This window comes from Hevea brasiliensis, chromosome 10, assembly GCF_030052815.1.
Source record: "Hevea brasiliensis isolate MT/VB/25A 57/8 chromosome 10, ASM3005281v1, whole genome shotgun sequence".
Taxonomy (NCBI): domain Eukaryota; kingdom Viridiplantae; phylum Streptophyta; class Magnoliopsida; order Malpighiales; family Euphorbiaceae; genus Hevea; species Hevea brasiliensis.
Window position 1 is genome coordinate 95,005,517 of NC_079502.1, and position 21,170 is coordinate 95,026,686.

Here is a 21,170-nt window from a genome sequence, read left to right on the forward strand (position 1 = left end):
CAAAAGAAAAAAAAAAAAAAAAAAAACCCTTCAAATTTCCTCTCCAACCTTAACCCGCAAACATCAAGGCCCAAACCCAACAGCCATCAAACCCTAAACTAAAGCTTCCAAGTCTTCAACTCAGAAAAGATCCAACAATAACTAACCAACACTGCCGTACTTCCGCATTGCCGTGCCGGTATCAACATCGGCTACATGCAAAGCAGAGAAGGCCATTCTCAGATGAACCTACAACTCGCACGCTAAAAAAGGCCACAGACGAGTTCTAGAAGCCATGGGACCATGAAAGTAGCAACAGCACTGTCAAGCCCGAGGACGACGAAGACAAAGATCGTTTAAATTTTAATAAATTTACTAATAATAAAGACTATAAATGATGGTATGATGAGAGAGAAACTTCTTTTATTCCTATATTATCATTGCTCTTCTCTCTCTTCCTAAATTACCTCTCTTTATCTCTCTCTATTTGTGTTTCTCTACCTCACTCTTCCCTTATGGAGTTTCCAAGCTCAAGAAATTTCCTTCATTTTCTTTAGGAGCTCGTCTCCTATTCTCTGCCGAAAACAACAGCTTCCTCTCCAGATGAGTATGGTTTCACGCTCCCTTCACCATGGGTTGTATATGTTTGTTTTGATGTTACTTTTGCAGGTCGGGGCTTAAGGAGTAACTTTGTTCTTTGAGTAACTTTCAGCCATAGCATTTTGGGAAGCAAAGTGAAGGTTAGCTTGAACTTCTGTTTTGCATGGCATAAGGAGTAGATGTCTTGGTGGTGGTTGCTTGTAGAATATTGACTAGAAGGTCAATCCGGAAGGTGTGAGTGAGACGCCGAAGAGTCCCTCCACCTTTGTCCTCGACCATCCTTGGTACCAATTTGATTTTTTCTGTGTTTCCTATAACTAAGTACATAGTGCTGTTGACCGCATGAGCTCAAAGGAATATAGATTTTGATAATAACAAATTTCAACTAGAATTAATTTAACTTTTCTTTAAGTGTTGTGATGTATCTTCCTAAGGATTTAAAGAAAGATTCATGAGTTAATGAAATTATGCCTTACAGGAAGACGACATCATAGGGCAACTGATCAAGATGAATCAAAGATAAGGAAGACAAAAAAGAAAATGATACCTTCTAAGTTATATTGAATATTAAAATGAAAGTACATAGCTTAGAGTTTAGTTTAGGTTTCTTAGGATTATTTGTGAAAAAAATTGAGTAGAGCCAATGAAATTACCTTTTAATCCCTCAAATTTTTATTCTAAGTTTTTAAAACTTATTTTTAAATTTTCAAAAGGCCTAAAAGTATTTTATTGTGTTTTGGTGTAAAGTTTTAATTTTTTAAAGTTAGTAAGAAAAGTTTCTCTAGTATGCTAACTGGTTTACTAACTGCCTTAACTCTGCACAACATCGAAGAAAACAATAAAATAACGGCTATTTTATTGAATTTTGAATTTATAATATCCAAATGAGTTCTTAAACAGTCAAAAAACAATTTTAGATAATAAATACACTAACTCTTGGCCATTTTAACTGACTTAACTCTACACAACATTACAGAAAACGATAAATAATGGCTATTTTCTTGAATTTTGAATTTATAACGTCCAAATGAGTTTTCAAACAGTCAGAAACAGTTGTGGACAATAAATACACTTACCCTTGGCTATTTTGCATTTAATGAAAGTTGCTATAGTGTTCCTAACTCTTTGAAGTCATTTAAAACTTTCATTCAAAGTGTTCCACTTGTTTTCATTGCTCATCATTAGCATATCTACTCATCTCTTCTTTCTAGATTCTGTTATAATGAGTGAGAGTGAGTTTTAAACATTTTATTAGCATTTATGAAAGGTCTTTCAAGCATCTATTGAAGCTTGATGGTGTAAAGTATTTGGGATAACACTTGTAAGAAGTTTGAAGCTTCTTTGTAAAGTTTTAGTATGAAAATTTGTAAAGGACTTTTGTCTCTTGCCTTTAAAGAAAAAAATAGTGAAATAAAGACTCAAAGTGACATCTTTGAGAGAGTAAATTAGGCTAGTTAAGTTAAACTGCTATAAAAATTCAGTGTTCACTTTTCTTAACCCTTACTCTTTAAATTTTTATATTTTATTTTCTGGTTAATTTAATTTTGCTGTGTTGAGAATTGAATCAGTTTACTGCTCTGTTTACTGAATACTGATATATTCTGTTTACTACTCTATTTGCTGTGTTGTGATTTAAATCAGTTCACTGCTTAATTTGCTGAGTATTGATATATTTTAATTGAACAGTATATTGAGCATGTTTTAAGTTAAATTTATATAAACTAGTTGTTTAAGTCATTTCACACACACACACACTTCACATTAGAATATTTTATTGAACTAAGTCATATTTTTTCAAAGATTTTAAGCAAGAACTAAAAAATTATATTAGTCCAATTCACACCCCCCTCTTAGACATATTTGGGACATCAAGTGCTTTGCATTGCATTAGGCTATGGGTGTTTTTCTTTTTGGGGTTTTGTTGCCTTGTCACGAGGAAACTATTGCTTGATCAAGTAGGTGCTTTTAGTTTAGCTGTGTTGTGCTCGGTTGCTTTTGCCACAATAGAGCATTATTGACTAAAATGCAAGATAAATGGTAGTTAGGAGCGGCAACCGGCAGGTACCTATCAAAACCATCTCACCTAAATTTGATTACTATTTATATTATTCGAATTCGTCATAAATCGAATTAAAATTTATCATCAATTATCCAAAACCATCATAAACTAGATTATTATTATACGAATAATTCTTGAACCTATTTAATTTTATATATTTTAATTATTTATTTATGTAAAAATTATTTTTAATTAATAATTTATATCTTAAATTTAATAATTATACTTAAATTTAATAATTTTATAAAATATTTAAATTTTATTCATTTAAAATATAAAATATATAAATATTATTATAAAAAATATATATTTAATATTTAATAGTGAATATCTAATATATTAAATCTGAACTCAATTCAAATTTATTATGAATATTATTTTTATAAATAAAAATATATCACAAATTTAATTATATATTATTCAAATACACCGTGTCAAAATCCAATCAGCCCAACATCTATTGCTATCCTACCCATCACCATCCCAAAAAATGATTCTGGGCGGTGGCTCAATCTTCTCCTATTTAGGCGATTTAAGGTTTGCTATTAGTGTGGGCTTTAGGCCTTCCTTTGTTTCAGTTAATGAGTTAATAATTTAATTAATATATTATTAAAAAATTAATTAAATATATAATATATATATATATAATTAATTAAATTTTAATTATTTAAAATAAAATTATAATATTTATTAAGTTATATTTACAAAAATTTTAGTAATATTTTTAAATTTTATATAAAAATATTTGAATAATAAAATATATACATAATTACCATACTAGTTCAATCGATGTTAATTTTAAAAATTTTTATAGGATTTTTAGTTTAAATTTCTATATAACATCGATTTAATCACTGGATGAATTACACTCAATTACTTTCGTCTCTCGTCGTTTGGCAAATTCAAATTAATTTGAAAAGTAGTTCATCTTCATTCAATGTATTTGACATTAAGCGCATCAGTGAATTACTTTATAACCTGCATGTGGTTGTAAACTTGACACTAAGAGTATGTTTGGATAAATTTTAGGAGAGGAAGGAAAATAAAAGAAGGAAAATATTTTTTATTTTTTTTTTTTTTTCTTTTTAGTTTCTCTCCAATTTGGAGAGAAAATAATTAAAAAAAAATAAAATTTATTTTCTTTCCTTCTTTTATTTTCCTTCTCTTATCCAAAGAATGAAAAAGTCTTTTTAAAATTATTTTTCCCTACTCATTTTTCTTCCTTTCTCTTTTCCACCTATCCAAACAAAGTGTAAGGATAAGGCAGGCGACAAAGCCATAAAGAAGAAAAATACACGTGACGCGATTTTGATGTGATAGTGACCAGACGAAATCACTACAAACATTTAAAAAAATATTAATTTTTATTCTTAATTTTTTTTATTTACATCCCATTATAAAATTAAAAATATTTTCATTTTAATCTAAAAATAAATAAAAAAATTTAAAACCTTAAAATTTTAAGTGTAGTTAACTCATACATTTAAATTTATTGCTTATAAAAAAACTTACAAATTTTTTTCTAAAAAATACATAAAAATTGAAAGAGATCAAACTCTTACAGTGTTTTTGCTGATTTAATCCAATACAGAGACAAACCAGTTCCCTAATTTAATAGAAATCTGTCAACCACACCAGCACCTCTCTTAACCTCATGGCTTCTGCAATCCCTGGTGCCCTACATTCTGAAAATTATCCAGAAAGGACTAGCAATAAATGCACTTTCACCATCCCTCAGTACACCCCCACGGATATCCGATTCTACAATCTTAATTTTTTTTTAACAAAAAGCTAAAATTTATTTCAAATTTAAGCACTAAGATCACATATACATGATAGATGATTCTGATTAAGGGGTGGAAACAAAATGCAGAGCAAGTTCATAAATCTCTTCTGAAGAAGATGAGAATTCAATTGACAGCAGCCATGAACTCGGAGTCATGTCCCATGGCCTCCAAAATCTCAAGAAAAGTGCAAACTTCAGTGTCCATACTCCCTTCCTCAACTCCTGGAAAAACGGTTATCTTCACACAAAACTTGTTCTCAGGTCCACTTCTTACTGCAATTGGCTTTCCCCACCCGAAATCATTTCCATAAACATTAAACCTCGGTGAACTGCTTGCCGCCAAATCATCTTGTGGAATGCCATCCATTTTAAGTATCTTAGGCTGCTGTATCGAAGACTCTAAAACTTTTCTGACCTTGTCTTCTGTGTAAGTGTTAACCATCCTGTTCATCTCTAGAGCTGTGTAGCCAAGTCCTTGCTTGATTACCTCTCTTGCTTTCAACGTCACTGTCACTCCCTGAACCGCATTTCCAAAATACTCTCCTGGCAAAGGTGGCTGCAATCTTGATCTAATACCAACCATCAAGTGGAAGTTGGTCTCTTGATTGGGATCAATGAGTTGACGATTTCGAATTACAGATAGCCAAAGATGTGCCAAGACTGATTGTAAAGAGGAGATCTTCTCACAGCCAGCCTCAGCATTGGCTTGTGCTTTGAGACCTGCAATTTTTTCTTTCGAGAAATGGAAAACCCTCTCCTGGAACGAAGGCGATGTTGGAATGATTCCATTTTCAGTTCTGAAGATTGAGAGAGGCAACCGGATAGTGCAATGGCTACGAAACCAGTGTTCAATGACAGGTGGTTTAGAAGTCCGATCTGAATTCTTGCGAGAAATTTCAGACCAGGAATTGAAGAAATTCCAAAACGTTGTGCCATCGGCAACTGAATGGTTCATGGTGCAAGCTATAAAGATTCCATCGACAAGCTCTGTAACTTGAACAGCTAGCAATGGTTTGGAAACACCCTCGTAGTTTCTTACCCCATTTAGTGGAAAGAATGAGTGAACAAAGGGAGGAACATAGATGGGTTCGAGGATGTCAGAAATGGTAATATCATCGGCCACAGCATGAACAAATTGGATTCCGGCATTGTTGCATTCGATGAAGAAAGAGGCAGTTTCATCATCGTGTTCTTCTATTGCTAGGCGGCCTGCAAGTGGGGTGGAAAAAGCTGGTGTGCGAGAAAGCGAGTTCTTCAATTGTTGGATTAAGGTTTCATCCAATCTTTTCACTTCCGATGATGGATTCGGTTTGGGTTTCGGGAAAAGAAGTCCCTTTTGGATGGATCCAAACAAAAAGAGCTTAAGATCGCTTGACGTTAACTCAATCCTCTGTGTTGATGACTCTGGGCTGCTTGTTGCTTGAACTCTACTTGTCGAGATTAATCGGATACTTGCCATAACGTTTGGTGTTAGCAAACTTTTTTTCTTCGCACAGGCTCAATGGTTGAGCTTCAAAACTACGATAAACTTTATGGTCTTCAAATGTTTCGGAAAAGTCTTTAAGTTTAAAATAAATAAATAAATAAATCTTGTAACTTTTAAAAATAAATTAAATATTCTCTTTTATTATTTTGAGGTTAAGTAAATTTTTTAAAATAAATAAAAAATTAAATTATAATTTATCTTTAATATAAATTTAATTAAGACTGTATATAAAAATTTTATAGTCTATAATATTCTCATTAGTGATCTGAATATTTAAAAAATTAAATAATAATTTAATGCCTATTTTATATATATTGATAAAAGTTTATAATGAATAAATAAGCGACACACCCGTTATAAAATCATGAAAATTTTGTGATAACATGTTAATACTTATGTCTCACATGTACACGCCCTTTATTTGATGTGAAATCTCGCAAGGATCACTGAGTTTTACTGTTTGAAGCCTAATTGCAAGAAATTATTGTACAAGGGCTATTAATGCAAATATGCATGAAGTTTAGGGCTAAATTATGATTCAGATTTCAGCGTAGGCAACGCATTAAATTTATGTACGGTAGAAAATTTCCCCCTGTCCAATAAGGACACAGGCACACAGTAGAAGCAGTACGTGACTATATAGCGCCAGGGGCATTTTCTTAAGATGGCCCCTAAATTTAGTAAAATTATATATCAATTATATTTAATTTCTTAAAAAAAATTCAATCATATTTAATTCCATTAATATTTTAATCACCCTTTTAAATTAAATATAGCCGCCGGTTTAAATCTAATGAAATTGGTGGCAATAACACGAGTGATTGATGAGAAAGGTTTGGCTTTTATTCACTTCTAGATTTAGTAACGGATTAAATTTTAAGAATATTTAATTTAATTAAATTTTAATAAAATAAATTTAAGTATTATATAATTAAATTTAAGGTGAGATCGAATTTAAAATATAAAATTTTTGATAAATTTAAATTGAATTTAAGTTTTACATATTGAATATATGTGATTGAATTCGTTTATATAAATATTTAATTAAATAAAAATATATATTTTTTATTTTATATAAAATAAAATTAAAATATTTTATAAAATTATTAAAATTTTAAAATATAAATTATTAATAAAATTTATTTTTTATATAAATTATTAATTAAAATATATAAAATTAAATAAATTCATGTATTTATAAAATAATAATTATTAAATTTAAAATAAATTTAAATAATTAAAAATAAATTTTAATAAAATTTAAAATGAGTACTCTATCTACTACCATTCTTATTCACTTTGAAAGCTTGTATTTATTATACTAAGTGGCCTTCGAAAATGAATGAAATAAATTTCTGATACAAAAAATCCCAAAATATTTACGTCCCACATGGCGAAACGTGTGTTATCAATGGACCTCACAAAGAACTTATGACTTGTTTGGTACTTTTGTTAAAGTTGCTGTAAAAAAAATATTTATTTAAATATATTAATTAAAAAATATTAAAAAAATAATTTAAAATTAAATTAAAAAAATTTTAGTTATAACAATTTTAAAACAATAAAATAATTTTTTACAAACTTTTTTAATAATAGCTAAGGTAATAATTTTTTTTTATAAAAAGTAAGGTTTATTTGATTTACCATTAAATATAAATTATAGTTAATAGTATAGTTATTTCTATTATTTAATAACAGATAACTGATGATAATTGATTTATGTTAAATATTTAATAAACCTTTATCTAAATGTTGTTGTTAGTTTATAAGATAATTAATAAGAGTATATATATCATATTATTTATTTTATTATTTAAATAAATATATAATATTTTTATTTATTATATTATATTTATTTTATTATTAAAATATATAAATAAAAATTTAATAATATAAAAAAATTATGAATAATAGTGTAATATATACTGGTCCCTGTGTAATATAAAGATATACAGAGAAGGGTAAAGTGATCTTTTGGTCTTGAAATAACAAAAGTTAATTGAAAACAACTCTAATTTCATAACTTTTAAACCATAATAATTCAGATGATATATCAACTAAATAGCAGTTGTTCAATACTTTTGGCAAATTGATTTAAAATAGTTGTTCAGTATAAGATCTCCATCAACTAACTCAAACTTATAATCCAAACACTCCCTTAGCATGTGCAACTACTTCCTCATTAACTTCTGAGTGTATTTTCTCTATCTGCCATCGTCCCCTCCAGAATCAAGTTGTTTGATACGTGCTGTTTGGATTAACAAGCTAGATAGCTGTGGAAGAATAATAAATCAATTGCAAAAGCGGGAAAATGGTTGAGAAGCTGTTGTGATCTATTGAAGGTGGCTAGTTTGTCATATTTTTTAGGTTATGAGTATGCGTAGTTAATTGGCTGGATGATTAGCTAGTTGAGAAGTTTATATTAATTTAGAACACGGCCTTCGTTCTGTGTGAATCTGGGCGAAACATAGCTAGGCCATGTTCTTCTCTGGATTGCTTCTTCCTAAGACCCTTTCCTCACAACTCAACACATCATGACGGTGTTAAGCTGCCTCAAAACATGGCGCGGCCGTGTAGCTTATTGCTCCACGTACAGACTGATGCCCCATCACATCCCTTCTTCTTGCTTTATAGGAACCCATTTCTCTGTAACTTCTTATTATCTAATCTTTTGAAAAATTAATTCACATTAATTAGTTGGTATCAGAGCAGCACAATATCAGGGATTGCTTTTGCATTCTTTCTCACACTCTATTCGCCTTGTTTCTGTTCTTTCTTTCTATATTTTTATCTTCTTCTTTTCTCATCTCTTTTCATTTGTTTCTTTTCTTTTCTTGATTCATTCAATTCAATATATTGATTCAACTCATTTTTAAAATTCTATTCTGAACCTGCTAAAAGAAACTATGGAGGATGAGGTAAGATACATAAATCTTGCGAAACTCAAGAATTACAACATCTAATTCAATCCCACACTAAGAAGAACCAAATATTTTTTTAAAGAGCTCAAGATTTAGAGAGAATTCATCGATTTTTATTTTAGACTCAATTAAATCTAATAATTTGATGATGATTTCCATGTTTTTAACTAATATAAAAATATTATAACGTTTTTAAATAAAATAAAAAGCCGATCAAAGGTTAACCTGATTGAAGACAGATTTCGAGTTCAAATATCTCTTTCACCTTTTCTAACGTTATTAAAGAAGAATGACCCACGTCGACCCATGGTAGGTAGGAATTTTGGCTTGAAGCTCTGATGCTGCGTTAGCTGTCGTGCTCTTGCTAGGATAATTTGGACCATTAGAAATTTAAGTGGTTAGAAAAAATATTTGGTTTATTTTCTAGTGGTCTAAGCAACCAACATGTTTCACGTGTCACCTTTGCTTAATTAGTTTCCAACTTTATAATTAAGGGATTAATACAGCAATTACGGTTAGTTTTTCTTTTTATTATTTTTATCGAATATAGATACCATTTACTAGTTTAATTCAGGGAAATATATCATACTTAATAAAATTATAATAATTTTTATCAAAATATGATATTTCTTATTAATTAATAGATATTTTATTCATATTGATATTGAATTACAATAAATGTTTGACTATCAATAACAGGGATTAAATATCAACTAACAATAAATTAATTTTAATATTCTAATTATAATATTAAATTTTTAATATCTTGAAATTATATTTATTGAGTACTTATAAAAAAGTGATAAAATTATATGATTAATGATTACTTAATTATTGTATTTTCTTTAAATTTTATTTATTTTATATAAAATAATTTATATATAAAAAATATTTAGGTAATTATTTATATTTAGACACGTTTTTTAAGGGGCGAAGTTAGGTAGTACAAGTTACCGGTGCCACCAACCTCGATATTGTGCAATTGGACCTTAACAATTATCGTTTTACGTATATACCCAAAATTAATAAATTTTTTCAAAACTTTTAAAATTGGTCTGATTTTTAAATGGGTGAAAATAAAGAGCTAAAAATTTAAAATTTAATAGGGATTAAATTAGAGTTTAATTGATATAATATTAAGAAATTTAATTTTAAAATTAAGAGATTAAATTTTTTTAATTTTTTATTTAAATTAAGAAATAAAAAAATTTAGTCTATAAATTTTAATTTTGAGTAAAATTAAGTTTAAGTTAAAACTTTTGAATTAATTTAAATAAAAAATTAAAAGTAGGCTAAATTGAATTTGCTCAAAAAATTATACAAACTAAATTGAACATTTTGCCTCTTTCTTATTTTAGGTCTCATGTTCAAATCTATGAGCTCAAAATTATCAATTTTTTCTTTTTGAAGAGAGTAAATAAACAGTTTAAAAGAGATCGAGTTGACTAGTTTACTGATTATTAGATTGGATTGACAGGGTTAATCTTTGTTTATTAATATTTTAGGTTTAACATTTAAATCAAATCAAATTAATAGTAAATCAACCTGATCAACTGGTTCAATTTGATAAATATGATTTTTTATGATAAAATAATTTCATTAAAAAGAAAATAAAATTACATCTTAGTTAATAAAAAAATCCAACATCCCAGGAGCTTCCTCAAACTAAATATATTCTGAAATATTTCCTACACAATATTTTAATAAAATAATTATCTAATTACTCTCTTGTGGTGTGAAAGACTAGGTGTCTATTTAACATTAAAAACTGCTATTGAATAAAATATTTTTATTTTGGCAGGTTATTGCTAGTGTTTATTTTAGAGTTATTATAAAAGAAATTAAATTTTATGCAAAATGAATAGGCAGACCATAAAACTGAGTTAAATTGGAACAAAATCATTCATTCATAGAGAAATTCACAGTTTATTTTTATTTGGATTACTGGAAGGATGGTACAGGCTGATAGCAAAATAACAATCATTGCTAATTCCAAAATTGCAACTAGTGAAAACTACATAATTTTCACAGAGAATAATTTCTGACTGGCCAAATCCCATGATATTCCATCCATAGTGAAGCCCAATCTGTTAGCTAGAAAGTTGGCAGGTGGCCAAGCGAATGAGAAAAACCTGCAGAAATACAATGCATGTCCCTCCTTTACCTATAAAGCAAAGGCTAATGATTAAGCTTCTCCTTCAGCAGGGTGGAGAAAACCCTCACTAGGATATGGGGCAAATTGAATACGTCTCCGCCACAATAGTGAAACCCACAAATACTAGTTACTCATCTCGTAGGATCGAATCTACCCCATTTGATCTTCCATTCCTTGTGGTTGATTATACTCACAGGGGCATTCTCTTTCTCAAACCTGAACAACAGGTGGCACAGCTTCGAAAAAATAATGTAATTGATCACCTGAAAATCTGTCTCTCCCGCACACTTGACATCTTTGCTCCTTTCGCCGGCCGCCTTGCCACCGTCGAAAATGAAGATAAGACGACTTCTTTCTTCATTGATTGCAATTGTGCCGGTGCCCAGTTTGTTCATGCTGTTGCAGATGGTGTTACTGTAGCTGACATCCTTGAGCCTTCTTGTGTTCCCAGTATTGTCCATTCTTTTTTCTTAATGAATGGGGTTTACAATTTTGAAGGCATTTCCAAACCCTTGCTTGCAGTGCAAGTGACTGAGCTTGTCGATGGCATTTTCCTTGGTTGCACTTATAACCATGCGGTTGCTGATGGGACATCATTCTGGAACTTTGTTAATACTTGGTCTGAAATATCTAGAAGTTCTGGGGAAACATTGCAGCCTCCTCCAGTCCTTGGATATGATTGGTTTCTTGATGGGATTGATCACCCAATTCGGGTTCCCTTTTCATACAATGAAACAATTTCCAATAGGTTTATCTCACCACCTCTGCTAGAAAAGGTGTTCCATTTCTCCAAGGAAAAAATTGCAGCACTTAAAGCCAAAGCCAATGCTGAGATGGGCACGTCAAAGATCTCATCCCTTCAAGCAATCTTGGGTCGTCTTTGGCAATCCATAATTCGCACTAGAAATCTTGATGCTGATCAAGAAATCTATTGCCGGATACTGGTAAACATGAGGCAAAGATTGCAGCCGCCATTGCCTGAAGAGTACTTTGGAAATGTAGTTCTATTTGGAGCAGCAAAAACAACAGCAGGTGAGCTGTTAAAGAATGGACTAGGCTTCGCTGCTTTGCAGATAAACAAGATGGTTGCTCAGCAAACAGATGGAGAAGTGAGAAAGAACTTGGAGAATTGGGTCAAGAGGCCTATTTTGTCAAAACTTAGTGCTGCAGCAAGCAATGCCTTGATTGTAGCAAGCTCCCCGCGGTTCAATGTTTTTGGTAATAACTTCGGTTGGGGAAGGCCTGTTGCAGTGCGAGGTGGAGCTGGGAACAATTATGATGGGAAAATGACTGTTTTTCCAGGAGTGGAAGAGGGGAGTGTGGATATTCAGGCTTGTCTTCTGCCTGAAACATTACAAGCTATGGAGAGGGATGAAGAGTTCATGGAGGCTCTATCCGACTGATTTTCCTCAATATAGAGAGATTAATTGTAGACTTCGAGGTCTAGCTTCAAATTATAACACTGGAATCCCAAAAAGGGACATCTTTTGATATTATTTATAAATTGAATGGCCTTTCAAGTTCATCTGCAATCAATTTCTACCCCAAATTAAGTTCCCATAGTTTGTCCATCTTCTGGCATTTGTCCACTTTCGCATTTGGAGTTGTGACTCTGCTAACCTTCACAACCATATTGATCTTTCATTAGTTTCTATAAGGAATGTTAAAATGAGAAAACAAGGAGTTAGTGACTAACACAGGCAGAGGCAAAAGGTATAGGACAGGGCAGGCAATCTCTTCACAAAACAAAGCATTCCCTTGGGGAATTCCTGATCTTTGGCAAATGACAGGAAAAGTTTCCAAAAAAAAAAATTGCTAATTCATCCCACAGGACTTCCTATGCATAGTCATAACGGTGAAAAAAACTGATATTTATATACATTAAAACCATTATATATATATAAATTTGTATTGAAATCTACTTTTTATATAGCAGATAAAAATATCAAAAATATAGAAGTGATCTTGAATCTGCCCATTTTGTCATTCTGTTATGACAATTAAAATGAGGAATTAATAATTTCTTTCAGGTTCCTGAAAGTTGCTTCCTACTTCATTTGCATCACTCCAATTAATTATATAGAACCACGGGCAGGATGCAGCAGCTGCAGCTCATAATAATTGCTCAATTTCTTTAGCTTTTGAATAGCAATTGATTTTGGAGGAAGAAGAATCTTGGCAGCCTTGGCCTCATAAAAATTAGACATAATCATTCGTGCATCATGCTGATCCATACCTTATAATAATGTAAATCAGAGATCAAAAATTAATAATACAATCATCCAGGTACACCTACATGGCTGCAGATGAAGCTTAACAGAATTCTTTGTATGAACCAAAATGAGAGAAGCAACAGAGGCACATATCTGAACAAGCTTAACATTTTATAAAAGCTCAACCAATTGCAAAAGAAATGCTTAAATTAATCAAGGTTCATTCAGTTGGCCATTTCATCATGAATGTACAAATAATAAATAAAAAGATAATAATCAATACGTCAATGAGCAAACCAAGATCCAGAAATAAGGATGCAGAACAAGCTTAACAGACGTTTTACAGATCAACAAAAAGGCTTTGTTTAAATTCCGCTATACTTTTGATATTGTTGCTCATAATTGGATCCTATTTTTCTCCAATTTGTTCTTTCTCAATCTCATTTATCAATATTTCCCCATAATTAGTATGCCAGGATTCATTGTGCAAGAATCCAACTCCAAGAAGCAGAAATCAAAGCTAAAGACACAAAGTTCACCTTTGATTGCATCCACAATCCCACTGAATATGGATATTAAATAGTGTTTGTCAAGATATCATCAAATAGAATATGGATTCTCCTAAAAGCAACACTATCAATACTTCCTGAAATCTTTTGCAGGGAAATATAAAATAAATTTCCAAAGAGAAGATATATATTGAGAGGGGAGGGAAGGCAGTTTGAGGGAAATATTCTGAATCTTAGTGTATTTGTATCGAAATTCGTTATCTATCTGTATATATATATAGATATCTACAATTTGGAGCAAAACACTATGATACAAAATTGTGTTGGGCAGTTGAAGGAAGCAACACCCTTAATGATTCAAAATGTTGAGAAGGGATACTCTAGTTTTCACCAATCGCCTATAGATGCATTCCAGATCCTCTTCTGCTTCTTGAATGCTTGATTCCAAAGCCTCCAATCCTTTCAAAAGTTTTTGAAGTTGTGAAATACTGACGTCTTTGCTTGACTTCAGGATAAGCAATTCAGCATCAATCTTCTCTACTTCATTGACTTCAATTTCCACTTCACAGGATACACGTTTGGATTGCAGTAATTTTGAGATGATAGACCATCCAGAAGGCTTTGATCTTGCCTTTGGCTGGGAAATGAAAGATAAGATTGACTCGAATACCACAAGACTAATTTCTTGAACTCCTCTTAGCGTGCTAATCATGTTGGTCAAGTTGGAGTTATTGTCCAAGGCTGTTATGCAATTCCTCTCCTTTCTTCTTAAATTTCTTAGGCACTTGCGAATGGCACTATTGATCTTCTTTCTAGATACCATGTATGCATCAACTTCACTTGTCAAGCCAGAGTCTCCGCCCTTTCTTCTGCGAAGAGATAATTCAAGCTCCTGTGCACATTCCTTCATCAGTGAGAAAAATTCTCTTGTGGAATCACACAGATCCAACATTTCCAGAGATCCATTCAATGCATTTTCTACACACTGGCTTTGCCTTTCCTGGGAGAGAGTCTGTTGGGCTTGGGGCATTTGTAGCAAATCATCAACGCAATCGAACAAATTCTTTATGCCACTCAATTTCTGGCCTATTGATAAGGATTGTGATTCCTTTAACTTGCACAGCTGCTCCTCAATACTTGTAGTTAGAGGATGAGATCCAGATGGTAAGCTGATTGAACGGAGATGACAGACGGCCATTTTTTTCCTTCTGCAGAAAAAAAGCCTCTCAAGAATGTGAATGTAGAGGTGGTATTGGTTGTTGTTTAAGCCAATGCATCAAGCCTCTTATATACAGAAGAGAAATAGAACTGAAAATCCCCATCTTCCTGATCTACATTGGCTGTCATGTGTCCAGTTTTGAAACAGTCCCAACAATTTCTCATCATTGTAGTGTTGTGATTAAGCAATGATTAAAGAAATTCATGATGAATGATTATAATATTGCCAAGCAAAGTACCATGCCCCCCTAGTTTCCAACACGCAGATCATCATCTAATTATATAACATTGAGCTTGAAATTGAATCCATGCATGCATATAATGATTCTATTAAGATAATCAAACTAACTACTAATCTAACATTGCTATCTGATAGAGTTGTTTCCTGCTTTGTTTGCATGTGCAGAAGCCTATGAACGGCTTTAAAATATATATATCTACTAGCAGAATGCAGTTTCCTTCCCAGACAAACAAGAACCTACACATAATTGCTCTTTATTTATGTATTTTCAGCATGCCACGTTGGTAGTGAGACTCATGAACACCTCTCAGTCTCTCACCGGAATGCGCCGATGCCTGGTGTCCAGAAGCAAGTAGAATCTTGACAGCCTCTGTTTCATTTAAACTAGAAGCAGTCCATGATGTAAATCATTAAATTAAGAATTCAATCATACAAGAGGTGAATAGAGTCTGGTTGACCAAAAGCGAAGCACGATCCACCTATTTGGCTGCAGATCCTCGCTTTTTTCCTTTAACTAGACACTTACGTGCGCGTTTTTTTTTTTTTTAAACTTTTAAAATTATTAATAAAATAAATAATAATAATAATAATAATAATAATAATAATAATAATAATAATAATATATTATTTAAATTAAAAAAATATTAAAAACAATCTTAAATTATAGAGAATCTTGTTCACCATCTCCATGTATTTTTTAATCATAATTTTTAAAATTTGATTATAAGTTTTGTAATGATTTTAAATTTATTTATAGGTCTTTTGCTATACAAGATTTAATAAAATTATTTTTTTAATAATATTTTTACATAATATTTATTTATGATTACATATTTTAATTATGACCGTTTATACAGTTCTTGCAAGAGATTTGAAGAGGGACTAAATGACAACATCAAGATGAACAAAGTATACAAGGGTTGCCCATTGAGGATATCAGGTCTTTTCGGACCCCACCATTGAGATGGTACCCACTATTGAGAGGTTGAAAAAACTGATTGCAAGGCTGCTTGATAAGGGGTTCATACGGATGTGTGTCACACATGGGAGCTCCATTGTTGTGTTGTAAAAAAGAACAAATATCCGTTGCCTAGAATTGATGATCTGTTTGATCGGTTGAAGGGGAGCGAGAGATATCATCGATTGAGGTGAAGGGATGCATGTGCCAAAGAGCGCATTCATTGACAATAAATTTGACCGAAATGACAAGTGTCGAGAGTTTTTTTGAGAAAGAAGGCTATGTTGTGGCGAGGCACCCGTTGTGATGTCGGAAAAGTGTCCCGTGATCGCTTATGCTTTTCGGGTGGCTAAGATGATGAGAACTAGAGCTTGCAGCAATTATCTTATGCTGAATTTACACGACCCCACAGAGCGCCAACTCGGAGGGAGCTCACCCTTGAAGCGGGCACTATCATCACGGAAAGGCAAATGTAATTCTTGATGCTTTGAGCGAAAAAATCCCGAAAGGAAAAGCAAGCTATGAGAGGTAAAAAGCGGATGGATAGTATTACAAGAAGAGAGGCGTATGTAAAGAGATGGGAAAAGAAGAGGGCAAGATAAAGAAAGAGGCTAGTGTATATGTTATGCACTCTGGAAGTACGATCACAAGCTTCATATTGGTGGCACAGTATGAAGAAAGACATAGTGACTATGTGACTAAATGCTTGACATGTCGACAAAGTCAAGGCGACAGAAATGGGATCGGGTCATGATTGACAAAGTCGGCACACTTTCTACCCGATTAGGGACTACTACACCTGGAGAAGTTAGCGAGTGTATATCGAATGATTAGTTATTGCCCACTTTCCATCATATCTGATCGAGACCCAAGGTTTACATCGAGATTTTATACCTCCCAATCGCACTTGTATACAACAATAGCAAGCTAAACTCGGTGTCTTTTGACTGAATTGCGAAGACAAAGGTAGGTAGCTAGACACGTGAAGCAGTGTGAGGAGAAATGGGGTTGGCGACAAAGTGTTCCTCAAGTGTCAAAATACAAATGATTTGATATACGAAGAAGAAACTCTACGGATTTCTTGGCGAACCTCCCGTAACCACTCTCAGTACATTCCCATCGTCTGGGGATCGGTGGTCGGACCGATAGAAAACGTCCGGAAAAATAATTAAACTTAAAATACAACCAAGTCAAACGAGCCCGCCCCAGCGATGGGTGGCAGGAGGAAGTGAAGTTCGCAACTAGAGCCTAGACCGGGGACTGGGAAAATTGTAAAATAATTTTCAATCTAAGACAGATAATTTTGACCCGTTAAGCCAAGCGGAGGCAAGTTGCAGTCTGCCTAGGACAGATGAGGAGGGAAAAAAATTCAGTCCACTTGCCACATAAACTTAGCTGTGTTGGTCCAATAAACTTGGCCCCAATCCGGACCACCATGATGCGAATTAGAATGATGAATGAATGTTCAGCAATGGCAGTCACTTGCTCATGTCTTTGTAGATATGGTAATTTCTGCAGAATGCACATCCCAGCAGCTGTGGTTTTTAAAATTCCCACAGCAACAGTGTCAATGGAACAGTGAAGATGCCAATAGGGTTCAGTTAGCGAGAAGCACATGGCAATAAATATGCCATTCTGTTTTAGCTTTGGCCTTGTGCTCGATATATTTACACTGTTGTTATATGCTGCACTGCACATGCAGATGCATATGTGGTGGTGTGTGTGGAGTACGAGATACCCAATACCCAATGCCGCTTACCAGTTATCCCGTCTAGTGTGTAGGTATTGGTTACTTGGCAAATGATCTGCCAGATCCGCGATGTCGTCCGTGTCACCTCACTACTGCATGCATGGTAGGGGCAGTGTCATGTTTTTAACGTTTCAAGAACTGCTTTCTCCATTTTTAGCCAAGATCATTGATTTTCGTGCCGTACACTGCGTGTGTTACTTACTCTTGCATCTTATACTGTAGGGGTGGGGTGTGTCACATTAGTGGTATCAGAGCAAGGAAGGTTTTTTTCCAGAGCCGACTTCTTCGTATTAAATGGTCAGTAATGCCAAAGAACCACCACTACTACCCACCCAGCCCACAGTTATAAATCAAAAGGGCTAATGGCCAAAGCGACAAATTCCTCTGTGGTTTGTGGTTCCCCGTTTAATTGGTATCGTAGCGCCGCGCTCGCCTCTTGGGCGATGGTGGGGCAAACCCGAAAGACCGGCGAGTCCCGAAAGGGAGAAAGGTCCCTTAGGCAAATCCACACACAGCAAAGCACACTATGGGACAAAACCGTGAGGCTTATGGCCAAAGACACCTTCCTCTAGTTTTGGTTCCCTTACGCGTTAATATTGGTAGCGCCGCGCTCGCGTGTCTGGGCGCATGGTGGAGGGGGCCGAGACGCCGAGAGGACGAGAAGGGGAGAAAGGTCCAAAGGTCACTTCCAGTGTTATGTTTATTAGTTATTTTTCATTTTACACGTCATTAATCAATTTTTTTTATCGTATCTCAATTTTATATTGTAATCTAATTTCATAACTCAATTTTATATTATTTATATAGATTATAGATATTATGTTAGGAATTAAGAAATAAAAAAATCACATCAATAAGTGATTTGTGATAATAATATGATCATAAATTTAGTAAGACCAATAAATTTTCTTTTTCTTATATATATATATTAGTTAATTATTAATAATTAATAATAAAATATAGCTAAAAAAATAAGAATAAGGTGCATTAAAATTAAATATGGATATAAATTGATTTTATGTAAATTTTTAAATTAAGTATTAATTAATAAACTAAAAAGTCACATATTAATTAATGATATTAATAAGACTAATACATTTTATTCCATATAGACATATTAATATTATTAAAAATAAAAATGTACGTTTTTTTAATTTTAATTCTTCAGTATGGATGTATATTAATTTTATTTAAATATTTATGTTAACTACTAAGAAACTAATTAGTCTTTAGGCCCTTCAATCATTCAGAAGTTAGTTTGAATTTCATCAATTCCTATAATTTGAAAAACATATCTATATAGCTCCTCTAATTTCTAAGCCATGAACTATTTAATTCCCTAGTGGTAATTTTTCTTTCTTTGCATGCATTGGCCATAAAAAAAACTTGATTTAAACTAGACCTAGGACTAAAAAGTAAACAGAAGAATACATTGATTTACTAATTTATTTTTCAAAATAAGAGGACTAATTTAGTTTTGTTAAAATAGGGAAATTAAGTAATTAATTTTATTAAAACATGAGACTAAATAGTAATTTTTTCATATTCTTACGATCAAATAAATTCCTAAAGTAATTTGTAATTTAATCTTTGAGGTATTACTAAAATCATAATTTAGTTCCTTTATTTTTTTGTTCAATAGGAGCATTCCCACTAAATTTCACCTGATCACTCTCTTGCTTTTTTATTTTCTTACTCCAAGACTTTCTTGGAAGAAAGATCAGTATTCATCAAACATTTATCCTGAAATATCTGCCAAGTTTCTTGAGGAGATTGAGGAAAACAAAATCTGTTATGTATACTTGTGTTTGAACTTGTAAAGTCATCCCACTCCAAGAATCAGAAATCATGTTGGACAAAAAGTTCACCTCTGATTGCTCTCAGTGAATAAGGATAAAAATAGAATGCTGATTCTCCTAAACAACATAAAAACACGCTGAACACTTCTGCAATGTAACAGAATATGAAATTCTGAAGAGGATATATTTTCAAGGTAGAGAAGGCAAAATGATGGAAATGTTTGGAATCTTAACATGTTAGTATTGAATTCCATTCTTTATCTGTATATATATCTACAATATGGGTTAAAACTCTATGATACAAAACTTTTTGGCCAGCCCATGGAAGCAATGCCACTAATGATTCAGAATGTTTAGAAGGGAAACTCTGGTTTTCACCAAACGCCTATAGGTGCATTCCAGATCCTCTTCTGCTTCTTGAATGCTCGACTCCAAAGTCTCCAATCCTTTCAGAAGGTTTTGAATTGCTGAAATACTAATGTCTTTGCTCGACTTGAGGATAAACAATTCGGCATCAATCTTCTCTACTTCATTTACTTCCATTTTCACTTCACACGAAACACTCTTGGATTGCAACAATTTTGGGATTACAGACCAGCCAGAGGGCAATGATTTTACCTTTGGCTGAGAAATGAAAGATAAGATCCACTCAAACACCACTAGACTAATTTCTTGAACTCCTCTTAGCATGCTGATCATGTTCGCCAAATTGGAGTTATTGTCGAAGGTTCCTGCTGCGCAATTCCTCTCCTTTTTCTTCATATTTCTTAGACACTTGCAAATTTCTTTGTTCAACTTCTTTCTATATACCATGTATGCATCAACTTCTCTTGTCAAGCTAGATTCTCCGCCTTTCCTTCTACGCAGAGATAGTTCAAGTTCTTGTAAACATTCCTTCATCTGCGAAAATAAATCTCTTGTGGTATCACATATATCCAATAGCTCCAGAAATCCATTCATTGCATTTTCTATGGTCTGGCTTTGCCTCTCATTGGAGATGGGCTGTTGGGCAAACGACAGTTGAAGAAAATCATCAACAGACTCGAACAAATCCTTTAGGCCACTTAATTTGTGCCCTATTGATGAGGATTGTGATGCCTTCAACTTGCACAACTGCTCCTCAATATTTACGTTTAGAGGATGAGATCTAGATGGTAAGCTAATTGAACGGAGATTACAAGATGCCATTTTTTCCCTTCTGCAGAAGAAAGCCTACAAAGAATTTGAATGTACTGGTGATCTTGGCTGTTGTCTAAACCACCACATTGAACCTATTATATAGATATAAGCAACTGATCATAAGAAGAATCCCATCTTCTTGATCTACATTTGCTGTCATGTCCTGAGTTTTGAGACAGTCCTGGCAATGTCTTGTCGATGCGGTGTTGTGAGTAAGCAATGTGATTTAAAGAAATTCGTGATTATTGATTACTATACTGTTGCATTTAAGTACTATGTCTCCAAGGTTCCAACACAGCGATCACCAAGTAATTATA

At 32.8% G+C, this 21,170-nt stretch overlaps 4 protein-coding genes across 4 annotated transcripts; 1 reads left to right on the plus strand and 3 right to left on the minus strand.

Moving 5' to 3' along the window:
• Window positions 1–4,141: 4,141 nt before the first annotated feature.
• On the minus strand, window positions 4,142–5,974 carry LOC110652525 (uncharacterized acetyltransferase At3g50280-like). The gene has a single exon (XM_021808132.2). It carries the CDS (start codon window positions 5,881–5,883, stop codon window positions 4,549–4,551), a length of 1,335 nt encoding a protein of 444 aa, XP_021663824.2. The 5' UTR covers window positions 5,884–5,974; the 3' UTR covers window positions 4,142–4,548.
• Window positions 5,975–10,933: 4,959 nt separating this feature from the next.
• Window positions 10,934–12,518, plus strand: LOC110652524 (uncharacterized acetyltransferase At3g50280). Its single transcript, XM_058154477.1, has one exon. It carries the CDS (start codon window positions 11,061–11,063, stop codon window positions 12,387–12,389), a length of 1,329 nt encoding a protein of 442 aa, XP_058010460.1. The 5' UTR covers window positions 10,934–11,060; the 3' UTR covers window positions 12,390–12,518.
• Window positions 12,519–14,010: 1,492 nt separating this feature from the next.
• LOC110652526 (uncharacterized) lies at window positions 14,011–15,282 on the minus strand. The gene has a single exon (XM_021808133.2). The coding sequence runs from the start codon at window positions 14,904–14,906 to the stop codon at window positions 14,058–14,060; it is 849 nt and encodes a 282-aa protein (XP_021663825.1). The 5' UTR covers window positions 14,907–15,282; the 3' UTR covers window positions 14,011–14,057.
• Window positions 15,283–20,010: 4,728 nt separating this feature from the next.
• On the minus strand, window positions 20,011–20,862 carry LOC110651975 (uncharacterized). Its single transcript, XM_021807460.2, has one exon. It carries the CDS (start codon window positions 20,860–20,862, stop codon window positions 20,011–20,013), a length of 852 nt encoding a protein of 283 aa, XP_021663152.2.
• Window positions 20,863–21,170: the final 308 nt, after the last annotated feature.

Excerpts from the sequence above, each read along its gene's own strand:
- LOC110652525 (XM_021808132.2), bottom strand. The coding sequence starts at position 5,883 with ATGGCAAGTATCCGATTAATCTCGACAAGTAGAGTTCAAGCAACAAGC.
- LOC110652524 (XM_058154477.1), top strand. The coding sequence starts at position 11,061 with ATGGGGCAAATTGAATACGTCTCCGCCACAATAGTGAAACCCACAAAT.
- LOC110652526 (XM_021808133.2), bottom strand. The coding sequence starts at position 14,906 with ATGGCCGTCTGTCATCTCCGTTCAATCAGCTTACCATCTGGATCTCAT.
- LOC110651975 (XM_021807460.2), bottom strand. The coding sequence starts at position 20,862 with ATGGCATCTTGTAATCTCCGTTCAATTAGCTTACCATCTAGATCTCAT.